This window comes from Homalodisca vitripennis, chromosome 8, assembly GCF_021130785.1.
Source record: "Homalodisca vitripennis isolate AUS2020 chromosome 8, UT_GWSS_2.1, whole genome shotgun sequence".
NCBI lineage: Eukaryota > Metazoa > Arthropoda > Insecta > Hemiptera > Cicadellidae > Homalodisca > Homalodisca vitripennis.
Window position 1 is genome coordinate 8909094 of NC_060214.1, and position 18430 is coordinate 8927523.

Sequence of the window (18430 nt, forward strand, 5' to 3'; positions counted from 1 at the left end):
GAAACGACCTTGAGTTTTACTCCGTAAGAAATATTTGAAACAAATTTTTAACCCCTATTTTTTTGTCGTTTTAATATAAGAGATGTCTCATCTAATAGATATTATTAACATGATATGTATCAGCAAATTTATTTAGTGTATAATCGTTAAAAAAAGTGTAAATAAGTTCCAGATTTTTTCTTTTAAACCAACAATGACTATAGAAAAGTCTTTGTATGAATATTAATGCAATCTTTTAAACGAGACACCCCCAATGAATCTACACTACTAAAAGTTTTTAATGTTTAAAAGTATTTAAAGTGATAAGTTTAACATAAAGGACATACACACAAACATTCATTTATATATATTTCAAAGCGCCTGCACATTATAAACTGCAACTACAAGACAATTACGTATATTAAATTGCCAAACACTATTGGAAGGCGCTAATTTATTATGTATATTTGTCTTAAAAATAAATTTCTGGCTGAACTTAAAACTTGAGTGTTAGACCACTTTTTAATAAAGTACATGTGCGTTGTGCGCGTACAATGGCTATAGACATACACTTCTGACAGATTTTCTTGATTGTGGCAACAAGGTCAAACTCTACATCGCCGTTTGAAATATAATTCACTTGAACCAGAAGCGTGCGAAGCCGTGGGAAACAGCTAGTGTTTATATAAATAAGCAATGACATCAAATACTGCCACGTACGCACTTACGATACCATCGTAATAAAATTGTAATTGTAATAAAAATGCTAAATTTTTGTACAAGCTAAGTTTCAGTACCATTTGCAGAAATATCCTTAAATAAAAGACTGAGTTTTTTTATCTCGCATACCCACAACATTCAGCCAATAAGACAAAGTGACAGGAATGAACACATGAGTGGTTACAAAAGTGGATTCATTCTCAGATAGCGATTCTCGGTAGCGATCTCCCTTCCCACTTCCTGCACACGACTTACACTCTGCTAATGCTCGTATACTGCACTCTAGCACGGCATTTTCCAAAATACTGTTACAAAGCTGGATTCGTTTCTTAAGTGATCTAGAAGCCGGATCACGGTATCGATCTCCTCTCCCACTTCCTGCACACGACTTACACTCAGATAATGTTCGGATACTGCACTCTGGCACGGCATTTTCCAGAATATTGTTACAAAAGTAGATTCGTTTCTCAGATGATCTAGAAGCCGGATCACGACAGCGATCTCCCCTCCCATTTCCTGCATACGACTTGCACTCTGATAATGCTCGGATACTGCACTCTAGCACGGCATTTTCCAGAATATTGTTACAAAAGTGGATTCGTTTCTCAGATGATCTAGAAGCCGGATCACGGTAGCGATCTCCCCTCCCATTTCCTGCATACGACTTGCACTCTGATAATGCTCGGATACTGCACTCTAGCACGGCATTTTCCAGAATATTGTTACAAAAGTGGATTCGTTTCTCAGATGATCTAGAAGCCGGATCACGACAGCGATCTCCCCTCCCATTTCCTGCATACGACTTGCACTCTGATAATGCTCGGATACTGCACTCTAGCACGGCATTTTCCAGAATATTGTTACAAAAGTGGATTCGTTTCTCAGATGATCTAGAAGCCGGATCACGGTAGCGATCTCCCCTCCCATTTCCTGCATACGTTTTACACTCTGATAATGCTCGGATACTGCACTCTAGCACGGCATTTTCCAGAATACTGTTACAAAAGTGGATTCATTTCTTAAGTGATCTAGAAGCCGGATCAAGGTAGTGACCTCCCCTCCCATTTCCTGCATACGTTTTACACTCTAATAATGCTCGGATACTGCACTCTAGCACGGCATTTTCCAGAATATTGTTAAGGTACAAAAAGTGGATTCGTTTCTCAGATGATCTAGAAGCCGGATCACGGTAGCGATCTCCCCTCCCATTTCCTGCATACGTTTTACACTCTGATAATGCTCGGATACTGCACTCTAGCACGGCATTTTCCAGAATATTGTTACAAAAGTAGATTCGTTTCTCAGATGATCTAGAAGCCGGATCACGACAGCGATCTCCCCTCCCATTTCCTACACACGACTTGCACTCTGATAATGCTCGGATACTGCACTCTAGCACGGCATTTTCCAGAATATTGTTAAAGTACAAAAAGTGGATTCGTTTCTCAGATGATCTAGAAGCCAGATCACGGTAGCGATTTCCCCTCCCATTTCCTGCATACGACTTGCACTCTGATAATGCTCGGATACTGCACTCTAGCACGGCATTTTCCAGAATATTGTTAAGGTACAAAAAGTGGATTCGTTTCTCAGATGATCTAGAAGCCAGATCACGGTAGCGATCTCCCCTCCCATTTCCTACACACGACTTGCACTCTGATAATGCTCGGATACTGCACTCTAGCACGGCATTTTCCAGAATATTGTTAAAGTACAAAAAGTGGATTCGTTTCTCAGATGATCTAGAAGCCAGATCACGGTAGCGATCTCCCCTCCCATTTCCTGCATACGACTTGCACTCTGATAATGCTCGGATACTGCACTCTAGCACGGCATTTTCCAGAATATTGTTAAGGTACAAAAAGTGGATTCGTTTCTCAGATGATCTAGAAGCCGGATCACGGTAGCGATCTCCCCCCCCCCATTTCCTGCATACGTTTTACACTCTGATAATGCTCGGATACTGCACTCTAGCACGGCATTTTCCAGAATATTGTTACAAAAGTAGATTCGTTTCTCAGATGATCTAGAAGCCGGATCACGACAGCGATCTCCCCTCCCATTTCCTACACACGACTTGCACTCTGATAATGCTCGGATACTGCACTCTAGCACGGCATTTTCCAGAATATTGTTAAAGTACAAAAAGTGGATTCGTTTCTCAGATGATCTAGAAGCCAGATCACGGTAGCGATTTCCCCTCCCACTCCCTGCATACGACTTACACCCTGATAATGGACGACTTAAACTATGATAATGGTCGGATACTGCACTCTGACACGGTATTTTCCAAAATATTGTTACAAAAGTGGGGACTGAATGAAGCTTCGTTTATATATAGGCAACACTAAGTCTGATACTGATGGTAGAACTTATTACAACCACAAAAAACATTGTAACATGTAACATATTAACGAATTTAGCCTAACTATTCATTTAAGTACTGCTATTAAAATGGGAATAATCATGTAGAAAAATATCCTCGAGCATTTCTTTCTGTAGATTTTAAATTTTGCAAGAAACTTTACTCTACATAGACAAGATTAAGTTCTATGGTTGTACTTTTCCTGATAGGGGATTTGACTGGCCGTATTTGAAGCCTATAACTCAGAAAGTTTACACAATTTCTCTTTTGCCCACCGGGGTAAATATTTATTCTGTATGATTGTCTGTCTGTCTATCTATCTGCAAGACACCTCGAGAGTAAAATTAGGAATAGACGTGACAGTTTGCATGTGAGATCAGCAAAGTGCGCTGCGCGCAACAGCGTTGTTGAGTATTTGTATCTTTTGTAAATATACAAAAAACCCTTTCTAAAAATATGTACTTTGTAAGTAGGATTTATTTACGTATGTTTCATAATTGTATTTAAACCTATTAATTCAATTTAGATACAAGTGTATACTTGAGTATATTGACATTAAAATGTTGTTTATTTTTTTTTATTACAAACAGCATTAGGAAATTCAGCGATTTACCCCTATTTTGTAATATGGTTTATATCCACTTAGTTTTCTATTTTTCAGATACTAGTAAAAACTTTTTCCACGTGCCAACTATTTCACATTCTGCCACGAACATAGTAACCATCAATATAGTTTGTGAAAAATCAAATTTTGTTTTGAGTGAACATATCAGCGTATTTTTGAGAAACCACAATTAAAATTTTGTTTTCATGAACGTGAGTGATTTTAGATGTATAAAGCACGTTGTAACTTATAGTAATTTTAGAGTTAGTAAAGATAGAATTATTAAAATCAAGAACTGCATAATGTTAAAATTTCCCAAATCCTTTTGAATTTTTTTAACCCCACAGATAAGTTAAAGACAAATTTTGAATGGAAGATTGTATGAAGTGTCAATCACATGAAAAGTCTTAACGAGAAAAAACAAAGATATGAAATGATATTATCTACCTACTAGAGATTTATTGGCCACATCTAGTTTAACATTTTTGAACACTGTATACACAAACTTTATACATCATCATTGTTTTTGTGTTATAACAAATTGAACTCAAAAATTAAATTAAAAATACAGAGATTTAGTAAATTAAGCCTTGCAAGACTTAAGTGTGTGGGATGATTAAGTGAGAGTCTAAGAGTAAAAAAGTGTTTTTTAAGAAAGTCCTACGTGTACCCAATTGTTTTCGTTTTCTTTATCCTAGATTCATTTTGCATTCATGTTGTAACAAAGCATATGTATAACATAATAGTATTTTAATAATAACATAAAAACTTATTTATCAAGAGTCATTAATATTTTTTTTAATAAGTTTGAAACGTATTTTAATGAGAAACTAGTAGCCTATTAACATTGTTTTATTCTGATTGCATGTTGTAAGATAATACTGGTATTGTAAAGTGAAATGGTTAGTTTGAGTAGTCATTAAGTTTACTATTGCTGAGATATATACATATATATATATATATATATATATATATATATATATTGACTTTGATATATACGTGTGTGTGTGTGTGTGTGCGCGCGTGCGTGCGCGCGTGCGTGCGTGCGTGCGTGCGTGCGTGCGTGCGTGCGTGCGTGCGTGCGTGCGTGCGTGCGTGTGCGTGTGCGTGTGTGTGTGTGGTGTGTGTGTGTGTGTGTGTGTGTGTGTGTGTGTGTGTGTGTGTGTGTGTGTGTGTGTGTGTGTGTGTGTGTGTGTGTGTGTGTGTGTGTGTGTGTGTGTGTGTGTGTGTGTGTGTGTGTGTGTGTGTGTGTGTGTGTGTGTGTGTGTGTGTGTGTGTGTGTGTGTGTGTGTGTGTGTGTGTGTGTGTGTGTGTGTGTGTGTGTGTGTGTGTGTGTGTGTGTGTGTGTGGTGTGTGTGTGTGTGTGTGTGTGTGTGGTGTGTGTGTGTGTGTGTGTGTGTGTGTGTGTGTGTGTGTGTGTGTGTGTGTGTGTGTGTGTGTGTGTGTGTGTGTGTGTGTGTGTGTGTGTGTGTGTGTGTGTGTGTGTGTGTGTGTGTGTGTGTGTGTGTGTGTGTGTGTGTGTGTGTGTGTGTGTGTGTGTGTGTGTGTGTGTGTGTGTGTGTGTGTGTGTGTGTGTGTGTGTGTGTGTAGAATCGTAAACTATTTGACCGAAGGTTTAAATACTATGCCCATTGATGTAACAGGCGGCGGCGCTGCAAAAGATCATTTTTAAAAGCGCCTGCACATTATAAACCGCAATTCGAAGTAGTTGCGTATACTTAATAGCCAAATAATATTTGAAGGCGCTACGTTACGGCGATGTATATTTGTTTTTGAAATACATTTCTCGTTGAACTTAAAGCATGAGTGTTAAATCATTTTATAATAAAGTACATGTGTCAAATGGCTATGAACACACACTTTTGACAGATTTCCTTGATTGTGCCAAATTCTACATCGGCGTTGGAAATATAATTCACTTGAACCAGAAGTCCTCATACACGGGCAAAGCTCACGAAAAGCGTGCGAAGCCGCGGGAAACAGCTAGTAATAAATAAATGTCTAGGTAATAAAGTGGTGCTGAATAAAAGTAATGGATCGTTTTCGACAATCTAAAAGATTTGCCACAATGGATGTTATAGTATATTAATATTATTTTACGTTTATCTAATTATGTTATCTGTATTTATTATGATTTATATTCTACATGTTTACAAAACACGGGGTTGTCTTTGGGTTTTCTCAAACATTTAAAGCTCTCAATATGAATTTAATATTTAATTCATGTGTACGAATAGTTTTTACATTTTAGTCATACGGTGAATGGCTTGATGTAAACATATTTTGTTTGTCTGTTAATGACAGACTCGTCGTGCAGTCATAATCAATAGTAAGCTGTGTTGTGGGGAAGTTCGCATGCAAACAGAGTGATAAGGATCACTCACTCATCCATTCAATACTGCTGCGTATTCTTGTACGGTTATCCAATTACCATAAATATTGATTGGTTATAGGAGTACAGGATAACGTGTTTGTTACTTTAACAACGCACAGCATGAATTCTAATTGTTTTATACCCGCTACGGATAGAAATACCATGGAGGAATTTGGAAACTCAATTCGTCCTATGTAGAAATGAAGTGTAGTGCTAGTTTTCAAGTCTACAGCTTTGTTCTAGAGAGTGATAGACTACGCTGGCGCTCAGCCAAACCCCACAAAGGGGCATAAAATAATAGGTAAATTTGTATGCAAAATTTCAAATTTATATCTTAATTTGTTCTTCAGACAATCTGTGGACAGGCATAAGAGTAATTGTCCTAAAAAGTGTCCTAAACAATATACGTCTCTTGTTTTAAGCCAAGGAAATGAATCAATTACTATTCATGTATCATATTTTCTGTCCTTACAGTAATCCTTAAAGCATTCACATGTTCAAACCTGTGTGTAGAATATTTATAATTTCACTAAAGTCTGATTATAAAAGTGAATAATTAATTCAATGTCAATCATGCAGCTTTACTTGAAGTTTATCAGAGTGTACAACTTCCTTCCGTACTTTTATGGCCAGGGAACTAATGTGGTAGTGACCTTTACACAGCTAAGGCTCTGAAGCCTTCTGGTGACAAATTGGAGTTAAGAAATTACAGGCGTATAAAAAAGCAAATTTAAGAAATTATGTAACAACGTCCAATTAAAAAACTATTAAAAGTAAAAAATGTTGTTTTTTACTATGTTTTGCACTTGAAAAACTATTTTTAAGTTGAACACATTGATTCAATTCCAACATTCATTACTAAACCATAAATACATTAGTCTGGTTAACAACTTTTTTATAAATATAATCTTAAATCTCAATTTCAATCATAGTTAACTTAAAAGAAATTAGTTTAAGCGTTAGAGATACATCGAGGCCACAACCAACGTTACAATTAATTATATGAACACAGGTTGACCTTCACCGTTGTGTAGAGGTAAGGTTGTGGCTCTCTAACAGGTCGCAGGTTCGATTCCTGGGGAGGTTAATAAACATTTGTAAGTGGGTTTGGACCGTTTTCCCGTTAAACAGTTTAGTATCCTGAATTAAAATCCCATTGGCGTAGAAATAAACCCCTTGAAAATTAAACAAAAAACTTAAAAATTGTTTTTTGGATACACATTTGATTACATACAGCCTATCCAAGTCAGTCTTTTCACCGAAAGGGAATAGGCCTAGATATGGAAAACCATTTAAGAATAGAAGATTTACAATCCTTGGTTTTTGTTAATATAAAATAATTACAATTTGTATACAGTACCATTGGAAAACTCCCTATGTATGAAACTAGTATATAGCATGATGTATTTAGTATTCAATTCTAAACACTTTTTTCACCCTATTTTCGTGTAGTTCTGATATTAACACAACTTACAACTCCAATACATTTTATTATTACACTGAACATGTACAATAAAATAATGCTTCACAAAATCATTGCGTAGGCTACTGACTTCCCACGATTTCAGGCCTTCTTATCGTTATCAAAGTTTTCTGTCACAAATAAATATAGTTTTATTGACGTTTAATTCCTTCTTCATACTTTAAAATGAGTTCTGTCTAGTATTTTTTACTTCTTTCACAAATTTTATTTCTTGGTAAAACTGAATTGTGAAACAAAAATATACAGCTGTACTCACGAAAAGCAGTTGTTAACTTAATAAAGAAAACAGCTGTTGAAACAGGTGGTAAACAATTTAGTTGGCGCTAGCGTGAGGGATTGTTTGCAATCGTGCAAGAATTGCACGCAATTGTCCCACCATGAAAGGCAATCGTGTTGAAATTTCTTTGCAATCTGTTAAATTTCCTGTTCCTGTTCTTATGAACTGATTCATAAATCTTCTTTGCAACACCAGTGATAAATAACTCATTAACAAGCCTCTTAAAAACTGGACAGATTAATCATTATTTTTATACGTATATCTTGTGTTCGTGTGTATATGACTGAACTCCTCCTAAACGACTGGACCGATTTTTATGAAATGTTTTGTGTTTTTTTTTTTTCAATGGAATCCGAGAATTGTTTAGATTCACAATTTGGTCCTCTGGAAAATGTATTTTTTTTTTATTAATTTTTCATTTGTAAGAATTGTTGATTTTGGAGTGTTTTACATTGGATCCGGCAGACTGCACTACGACACGTAATGTGAACTGATGTTTAACAGCTGTTAACACTTTCAGCTGAAGTTTATCAAAGAGACAGAAACATTCGTTTACATTTAAAATTTATTGTATAGTGCTTTAATGCAGATTGCATAGAAGAAGTTATTGCCTAATTTTAAATGTAGATTGCACCCGTGATCAATAAACTATCTAATGCATTGACAATACTATTAAACGCTGTTATAAAAACCACCTCATTGTACAAAGCCGTGAATGTTTGCACATAAGGTAATCGAATTTGGTTAGATCGAAGGTAAATGAAAAGAGCCGAAAGAAGACGCTTATGATCGAAATTGGTTTTCGTTGATACATTTTCTTGATCGGAGCACAAGGCAAAGTCCACAAAAATACTGGAAATATTTTAGACAAAAAATTAATTTTAACAGACAGAATTTGGTTCTTTATAACCTAATTAGTTTATCGAGATTCATCTATATAAATTAATTGTACTGAATAACTTATCAACGCCTAGCAATAACCACGAAATATAGCGACAGGAGATAAGGTACATACCTTCATAATGCGCCCAAGAGGCTCACGAAGGAACGACTATCAATTATCTCAGGAGTGTTTATAATGTGATAGAAAAAGAGTACGTAAATATAGTGAACTGTTTTTCAACAGGAAATTGCGTGCAAAGCCGCGGGCAACTGCTAGTTTTATATATATTATATCACCAAATAAAATCCCTTGTTCTCTTAAAAGTAAACATAAGCAGTAAAATTATATTTTATGTAAGTATTGAAATTGAAAATACATTAAACATAACAGAAAAGAAGTAAAATGCATTTTAATTACTGTTGACCCAGGCAGGGTTCATACAGGAACTGTTCATACATAGCCTATATTGAGCATCTACAGTAAGACATACTGACCTCGTACTAACTCTTTAATGATCTCGTACTAACTCTTTAATGATCTCGTACTAACTCTTTAATGATCTCGTACTAACTCTTTAATGATCTCGTACTAACTTTTTAATGATCTCGTACTAACTCTTTAATGATCTCGTACTAACTATTTAATGATCTCGTACTAACTCTTTAAAAATGTACTCCACTGAACCACATCGGATGAAAAAATTTTATTTAATCTCATTATTATTAAACTTAATTTTAAACAATTATGTACATATATTGGTAAAGTTAACACATAATTCAAAATTACTGCGAAAACGTATTAAAACAAATGCGTAAGGTCCAAAAATAGAGTAATTAAGTTTAATTATAAAGCGGTTACTACACTGACATTTAAATTGCCTTTCTTTAAATTTACTAAATTTTCATTCTTTATGCTAGTATTTTTAGTTCAGCATAAATTTGCATTACTCACTCCCACTCAATACGAAAAATCCATTTTCTCCCTTGGAATTTGTTTTACAGAATAATTTTTTGCAATTGTCCCTTCTTTGTGTTAGGTATTTAGACTTTTCAGTTTTTGAACGTTTAGTTTGTTCAGTTTTTGACAAAAACATAGCTAAACTCAAAGTTTGTTAAGTAGTACAGGGAGTTCTTAAGAAACTTGTTAACGTGCATACACACAGTACGCAGTACGTGCAGTGTGTATGTACATGTATACATGATATTTTATTCGAATTTTTTGTACTACTTTTGTATATTTACCTTAATTAATTCCAATACTATAATAAATATGCTCTATAAATACAATGAATAAAACACAATTGATTGTGAATATTCCTGACATTTTATAACAAAGCTGCTCAACATTTTTTAGTTTAGCTAAGAATATCATATATTATTAATTCTTAATTCTACAGATTTGTTTTTATTCTTAATTTCATCATCTCTTATATTAAATTACTAGAAGGTTTTGAAAATATTTCACCAAACAAGTTTTATTGCAGGTGGTGGACTAATTAGTTTGACCAATTCAAGATTAATTAGTATTATTCTAGTTGAAATAGTATTAATTTGGGGGTTTACAAGAATTTAGTGTCATTTAGTTTAGAATTTATTTTAAACGTCTATCGTTTCTATCATACGCAGATAAACAAATGTGTCTTTTATTGAAAACTTTGCTTCAAATATTTTGAACTTATTTATGTGCCAACAGACAAACCAGTTTAATTTTAGGATAACATGCTATAATCATTTATAGCAACAGCGCAATAAGAATATGCATGCAATTATAATTTGCATTGCATTCAATCAACGCGAGAACAAAAATGGGCTTAATACTTGACCTTGTGGTACAGAATATTTTTATTTATTACATCCTAGAATAGTCGAATATACTATTTACCTCTGTATTACTCAAATACTAAATACTAACATGCTGTTCTCACCTTTCTAAGTACTGTATGACTGATTTAGCTCCTTACTAAAAGTTCATTGTTATTTTCTTTTCGCTAATACTGTGACAAGATATTATTAAGTGCATGTGTCGTAATAATAAAAACTATAGTCTTACGGTTCCGTTAATTTAAATGATGTGTTATTTATTACACAAAAAATAAAAGCCAGATACAATTTTTCTTCCTAATCCAATCTGGTCATGGTGTGAAGAAACTGTACTTTTTAAACAAATAAAACTTAAAATTGAACTAATTTTTGTCCAATGACAGTAATTATATTTTAGTTTATTAATATTCACCAATAGTAGTTCCTGTAGTTTCTAGATCCAAGTGTAATTTATTATATTTTCTATATTTTGTGATATTTCTCTTTAATTTTAAGCCTACTTATTCGTTAACCGTTGTAAACAGGTGAACTATAAAAGTTACAACAACGTGGACATATTTTACGTTCGTTTACTGCCGCGGCAATCTTGGTGCCGTGAATAATTCTGTTTGTATTGATTTAAACTTACTCTCTCTGCTTTGTGAATGCAACGAGGGACAAATATTGAAGCAAGTAAATATTTAAAATAAAATTATGAATATTCAATTATTGTTTTAGTACTATAAAAAACACGACGTAAAAAATCTTTAAAATAAAAAAGTATAGTAGGGCCTATACCATTTGTGTAGTGATATTTTAAAAGCAATAAACGAATCTTTAGTTTTGGGAAATACTGGTGTTGAAAATTTATTGTTCGTACATTTTATAACAAAGAGTTTAAACAAATCATTCTTATTTCATATGAATCACATGAATTGCAGAAGTAAATTATTTTGGTTAATCTGGCAATTAAATTATTTAAAAAGAGAACATCTAACAATTAAACGCAATAAAAACTCTAACGTCGTAGTAGTGACATTGACACAGTAACCATCGTCAGCTTATTACATATACTGCGAACCAATGTTTCATGAGTAGCCATATCAACAACAATCTGAACCGGTCGGCATGCAACCACTAAACACTGATGGCATGCCTCAAGATTTTATCTTCATATTGTATAGTACTATATGATATTTTACAAATTACTTTTATTCTGGAATAATTATGTTAATAAATATAGAGCAAACATTATGTATCAAATACTTATTTTTCTCTCCTCCGGAATTAAACGCAATACAATTAGAGACTAGAGCAGCGCGCACCAAAATAGCCCGATGACGTTTGAGGCAGTGTTGCCAAATTGCTGCTGAACAACAGCTGTTCCCTGATATTGTGACAACAGTAATTTTTCATACACGTAAAAACTGGCAACAGTGTAAGCAATTGTTATCTGTACATTTTCCATTATTCATTGATACAAAAATTACTAACATTACGTTTCAAGATCTCCAATCTGATCTCTTCATCAGGTGAATAACTAACCTAACTACAATCTAGGTAAAAATACACAAATTATACCAGAGCATCGTAACACGCAGTAATCACAATAACCATGTTGTGTGTTGAATCTATGCAAACTAACTCTAAACACGCACTTAATGGAAGCAAAACAATAATTATTAAAACTGAACTAATGAATACATGTCACAATAGGTCTGCTCTCACCGACCAACCACAGAGAACTGATCAGAAGCCAACAGTAAGTGGTGATCATCACGGGAGAAAAATATGGTGGAATAAAGGAGGAAACTCGGGTGGGCCCTTTTGTTATTCTGCGGTCGATGTTTTGCTATCGGTTCTTTCTAGAGGGTGTTTGATAAATCAACACCTTATCTTATACATTACTTTATGTTTTTATGGTGAAAATTGTGACTGATATAAACAGAAAGCTTAACTCATAAGGTTGTTTCTTTATAAATTATTCAACTACTGTTTAACAAAACACTGTTAATAAATCTCCTTGTTACTTTGAGTTTCCTTGATGGTTAATTTTTAGAATTGGTAACCAAAGCGGCTCTTTTTTTAATGATGGTTGACTGATCGGTTGGTCTTCTAATTTAATGTATGAGTCCTCCAATGATTTATATTTAAAGAACTTAGGGAATCTATATCTATCTATATCTATAAAAGAAAGTCGTGTTAGTTACACTAATTATAACTCAAGAACGGCTGAACCGATTTGGCTGAAAAATTGGTAGGGAGGTAGCTAAGGACTGGGAAAAGGACATAGGATACTTTTTATTCCGTTCCCGATTCAGGATTCCGCCTCACTGGTCTCTAAAAGTTACGGAAATACCCGTAAGAAATGCATTGCAGCAAACACATGTTATTAAGTGAAAGAGCCTTTTCAAATTTAATCAGCTGTTCTTTGTAAACATATATAATGCGACAAAAGAAATTTATATGTTTATAATATAATTTAATTACTATTTTAAATTTCTTTACACTTATAGTTTGAAAGCATAGAGTAAGCTTAAGAGAAACAGCAAATTTTTGTTCCAAACTGTTTCTGCAATCACTATTAAACATAGACTTTACTATCCAGATAATACAATTCAAATTTTTACGTAAAAATTCACCTTTAACTGCAGTATTTATCTAATATAAACCATGCTCATGCTTGATCAGAAGAGGAATGCAGATATCAAAATTACTATCTTACGTTGGCTACAAATATAAAGAACGTTATAAAAAACCAACCTTAGTTGTTTTTTTTTTTTTTTTTTTTTTTTTTTTTTTTGACAGAAGTATGGTTCTCAAAACTCCGTGTACATATTCTCTCGATCGAGACAACAAAGCAAGCTCAATCATGGCATCGGAGATATAACTAATTTGATCCAGAAGTGATACACGCGCAAAGCCTAAAATAAAAACCATACGCAATTTCGCTTAACATCTGAAGCTCATAATCATTTTGACTGTAATAATATGTACCTACAATATGCCTATTTTCGTTTCAAAATTACATTTGACGCCATTTTATTACATCGTATGTGCGTAATGATTTCGTCTATTATTGTGACTCCATCTGTCCTAATGGGCTAATAGTTCCATTATATACAAAAATTGTAGAATATTGGAGAAAATTCCAGTTTTTCACAGGTGCAGACTGGAGGCTGTTTTAAAATTTAAATCTTTACAGATCATGAGCTTGGAGTATCTTTCAGTGAGATACCATTTTATCTCAGAAGGGTATAACGACATTCAAAAAAATAAACCTATGTCACAATTTTTTCTGTAGGAATTTAAATCAGCGTGCGGAGTATCCGTGACTACCTTAGTCTATAAAACGACATAAAAGAAATAGTCGTGTAGAAATCGCGTATTTATAGTCTATATATAAATCAAGAAACGTGTCTGAACCGATTTGGCTGAAAATTGGTAGGGAGGTAGCTAAGAACTGGGAGAAGGACATAGGATACTTTTTATCCCGTTCCCCGATTCAGGATTCCGCCCACTGGTTACAGAAATACCCGTAAGAAATGCATTGCAGCAAACATATGTTATTATGTGAAGGAGCCTTTTCAAATTTTAATCAGTAAACCATATTAATCTTTGTAAACCATAATAATGCGACAAAGATATTTATATCATTTAATTTTAATTTTCTTTACACTTTTTCGTTCGCCTATTTTCGTTTCAAAATTACATTGAGCGCCTTCATTTATTACATTATATGTGCGCTAATGAATTCCGACTTTTTGACTCCTGTCTAATATAGTTTCAATTTTTATACAAAAATCCATGGAATATTGGAGAAAATTCCAGTTATTTCACAGGTGCATATTGAGACTGTTTTAAAATTTAAATCTTAAATAGATCATGAGCTTGGAGTATCTTTTCAGTGACTATCATTTTATCTCAGAAGGGTAATAACGACATTCAAAAGAAATATGCCTCCTATGTCCCAATTTTTCTGTAGGAAATCGTGTTGCGAAGCCGTGGGTATTTGTTGTAATGGTTTATTGAAAATGAAGAGTTTTCGTTATAAAATAATACGAATTATTGACGAACTACCGCGTCTAATTATTGTTACCACCCCGCGGCTAATCGCGCATTATTGCTTTTACTAGAGTAATATAAGGACTTTTCTAAAGATTGTGTACGAAGCCGCGGGTAACAGCTAGTATAAAATAAAATAACAGCAAAGACAGTGAACACGAGACCAGTAGTTGTAATTTGTAATGAGTTCAATTAATACTTTGCCCATGAAGAGTACTTTCTTACACATAAGCCTTAGAAGTTGGGTGCGGAAGGGACAAAAAGTCGATATCATTGTCCATCATATAGAATATACAGATTGCGACAAAACAATTTCCCTTGGGGTCACAAAAGATTTAGCCTATAAAGAAAAGGATTTGGAAAGCCAAGTGCAGAATCATGTCAACAAATGCAAAAGAATGCTTAAAAGAAAAGAGAATGTACAAAGTAAAATAATGGTCGTGAAATATTTAGTTTGTTCAGTTCAAACTTGTGATTTATGATAACCTGAGAACGTTCCTTTTCCGCACTTCCAGCTCTCTGGACTGGCCATCATCCTAGTTGGAGCTCTGGTCCTGACAGAAGTCGGCAGTTACAGTCACTTCCTGGAGAACAAGGTCCTTGCTCCTCCCATAGTCCTGATCATCGCAGGGTCCATCGTGTTCTTCATCGCTTTCCTCGGCTGCTGCGGAGCTATCAAAGAGAACTACTACATGCTCATTGGGGTAACTGGATATTTCATTAATCAGTTATTTTACTGTAATTATTACCTAAACGAGTAGCCTATATTACAAAATACTATATAGTTTATTCACTATTTTACACTGATATTAAAACATAAATAGAAATGGATATGGATATAGAAAATTGTGAAAAGAATAGGAAAGGAATAGCTGCTATATGTTCGCCTCTTTAATCACAATATTCAAAATGGTAAATTATAAAAACTTATTTGTAACCCAACTAACCACCATGATGGAAAGCTGATTTTCTGTTGTATTTGTAAAGAAAAGGATCATGTTTAAATGTTGATGAGCTTCCAAAAGTTGGAAAAAAGAACGGTTATCTCACATTTATTCGTGTTTCATTTTGTAACGTTGTACAATCAAATTTTAGTAATATTTTGCTATCTCACATTGTGATATCTAACTTGTAGATTTTGTTTACAAAATGTTAAAGTTATACGTTCAACTTCATAAAATTAATATATAACAAGACGTGTGTATATTTACTGGTATTTAAATAAACTTCAGAATGTTATAAGCAATACACTTCAGAAGACAGCAACACTTGATAGATTGAGTGTAAAAATATTTGTAATGAATTTCTAAAAGTACGCTTGCAAAACATAAAATAGTGCCCTGCTGCAATAGAAATTGCCAGATCTATGGTTCAGGAGAATTAAGACAAGAAGAGGCGAAGACAGGTGAAACACAGCTGAGCTAGGTCAATTCAATGATATTACTATGCCTGGCCATCAGATTGCGCTATTGACAGCTGTTCCCTTGTTCTTGTGTTTTTTATGGGCATCAAATATTACTGTACAACTCAGAAGGCGAAATGATCAATGAGAATATTGTTAAGAAGTTTAATCCGTGCTGGGTGGGGATACGTTTTGAAATTTTTCATACAGTTAATTATTTTTTAACTTAAATGTGTTTTTATTTTTTTTTCTTACGCATTTGTGTGCAGTCATCTTTTTCGAAATTATTGACTTCGGGGGACCCTAAAAATTATTTTGTAAGACTTTTGTACATTCTCTCCCGCGTAATCTTAATATTATAGTATAAACACTGAAGTGTAGAAACAATACGATAAGACTAAGAACTTAAAATCGTAATAACAGACAAGTGTGACTCCTGAACAATAAGATTCCACATTGCAAAGGATGACTTGTCATCCAAGGATTAATAGGCGTCCTTCAGCTTGAAGCACTTCACAAAGCACATTGACCCTGGAAAATATACAAGAGAGCCTTCAGTTCCTGGCACGCAGTCCTGTCGACAATGTTTGTGAATAGTGATTGATTGGTCAATCGATGGATCGACACCATTCACCGGGTGATTACTTCGATAGTTGGTCGGATATTGTTAGCCCACACTCCACCCTACTACACTGGCTTTGAACCAAACGAGCCAAGTTTGAGGTTATGAATCGATGAAGTGAAATACAAATATATAGAGCTATTTTTGCTAAGTAAAAATTACTCTTTTAATCTTCCTTTATAAAAAAAACTGTTTAAAGTGTCTACTTACTCGTATTTTAGTCCGTTTTTAGTACACAATAATACGTTATTATACACTGTACTCGAATATACATGAAAAAAAACAACAGGGGTCATAAGAAAACATCACTAATTACGCATATAGAGATGTAGTCTATCAGCTGTGGGACTTCATTTCTGTCTGTCTGTATATCTGCCTTTGTCCACACGATATATCGAAAACAAATTGACATAATATAGGCTTTAAATTCATTTCTATTCGAGGAAAACTGAGTCCCATGACGGTACATGTTAAGCCATGTGATTTAGCTGAGCGTTAGCGAATATGTTTGCATTGGTCTTATGGGGCGGGGGGGTCCAGATAATTAATTTATATCTTCCTGTAGTGGACAGAGAGTAAGAACCCATTTTGTTCCTTAAAAAGTTCTTTGTTTAGAACGATATTTCAGCAGTACATGTCAGTAATACTGAATTATTTAAAATAAATCATAACCGCATACTACAAAAGCAATTTAAAAAATTTTAAATTTGGGGGGTCCAAACCCCCTTGCCCCCCCCCTCCCAGGCTACGTCCTTGAGTCGACGTTAAAAGTCAGTGGCAATCTTTAACTTCAGCGTACTAATGCGTTTGAATTCCCTCACAAGCTTACCGGAACTTTTATTTGAACACTGCTGTAAAAGCTAACTTTCTGAACAAAAATGTGAACGTATCATGTGGCAAGATAACTCGAGAATGTTTAACTGTACACTTTGAATTTTGCATGTAACCATTTCTACATAGACAGGAAAGAGTTCTATGATGGTGCATATTCAACCATAGAATTTGGCTGAGAGTCTTTAATGCCTATCACAATTTCTTTTCCCTACCGTGAGCTTGTAAACATGTATTTTCTGTACGTCTGTCTATCTCTCCGCAGGACATCTAGTGAATGAAATTTTGCATGTAACCTTAGCGAAACCTGCTACGCGGCACGTGGCGTGGCGTACTCTTGCCTTACTGAGATAGGCCAAGCATAGACACCCAGCGAGCTTATAAAGATACGGTGTCTTGAAAGCGAGAGTAAACTAAAACACAGCCACTTTTATGTGCCGATAAACAAAATAATTACAAGGCAGCACTAAGCTGTAAGGCGCACTCGCGTGTCGGATTGTTAACCTAAAACTTTACTCCGGATAGATAAAAACTGAGATGGAGCAAAAAGATCGGTTTAAGTACATCAGTACTAATGGCAGTTTTAGTGTTGACCCTATTCAGTACGTTGGCCCGCGTATCTGGCCGAGTCTGGTTGTTTATGTGGACAAAGACACTAGGCTGGGTTGCATGCCGCGCTCGCCCACTATCTCGAACAAAGACTGTAGTAATCGTCATGCGATCCCAGCAACACCACTTTGATGCAAATATAAATCCGCAGCAATAAGAGAAAATTGTGAATTAAAATAACACTCTTATAATTATTGTAGATTAGGCTACTTTTATGTAAAATCAAAACATTGTCAACTTAAACACGTTAGGATACTGCCTTTTTCGGTTATAAAAAACAAGAGACGTTGGATGCAGAATTTGGGTAGTACACTTGAATTTCCTGATTAAGGTCATTTTTTATCAACGAACTTTGTCAGACGTTTTATCAATTCATAATAGGCCTACTACGGTGTTGATTTTTGAACCATTACATAC

The 18430-nt window shown here is 34.5% G+C and overlaps 1 protein-coding gene across 1 annotated transcript in view; it reads left to right on the forward strand.

The window, feature by feature from the left end:
• Positions 1–18430, forward strand: part of LOC124367095 (CD63 antigen-like) — a 47351-nt gene that overhangs the window by 13573 nt on the left and 15348 nt on the right. The window contains exon 2 of the mRNA XM_046823750.1: positions 15065–15253. Coding sequence (XP_046679706.1) covers positions 15065–15253 — 189 coding nt within the window. The remainder of the gene's footprint in view (positions 1–15064; positions 15254–18430) is intronic.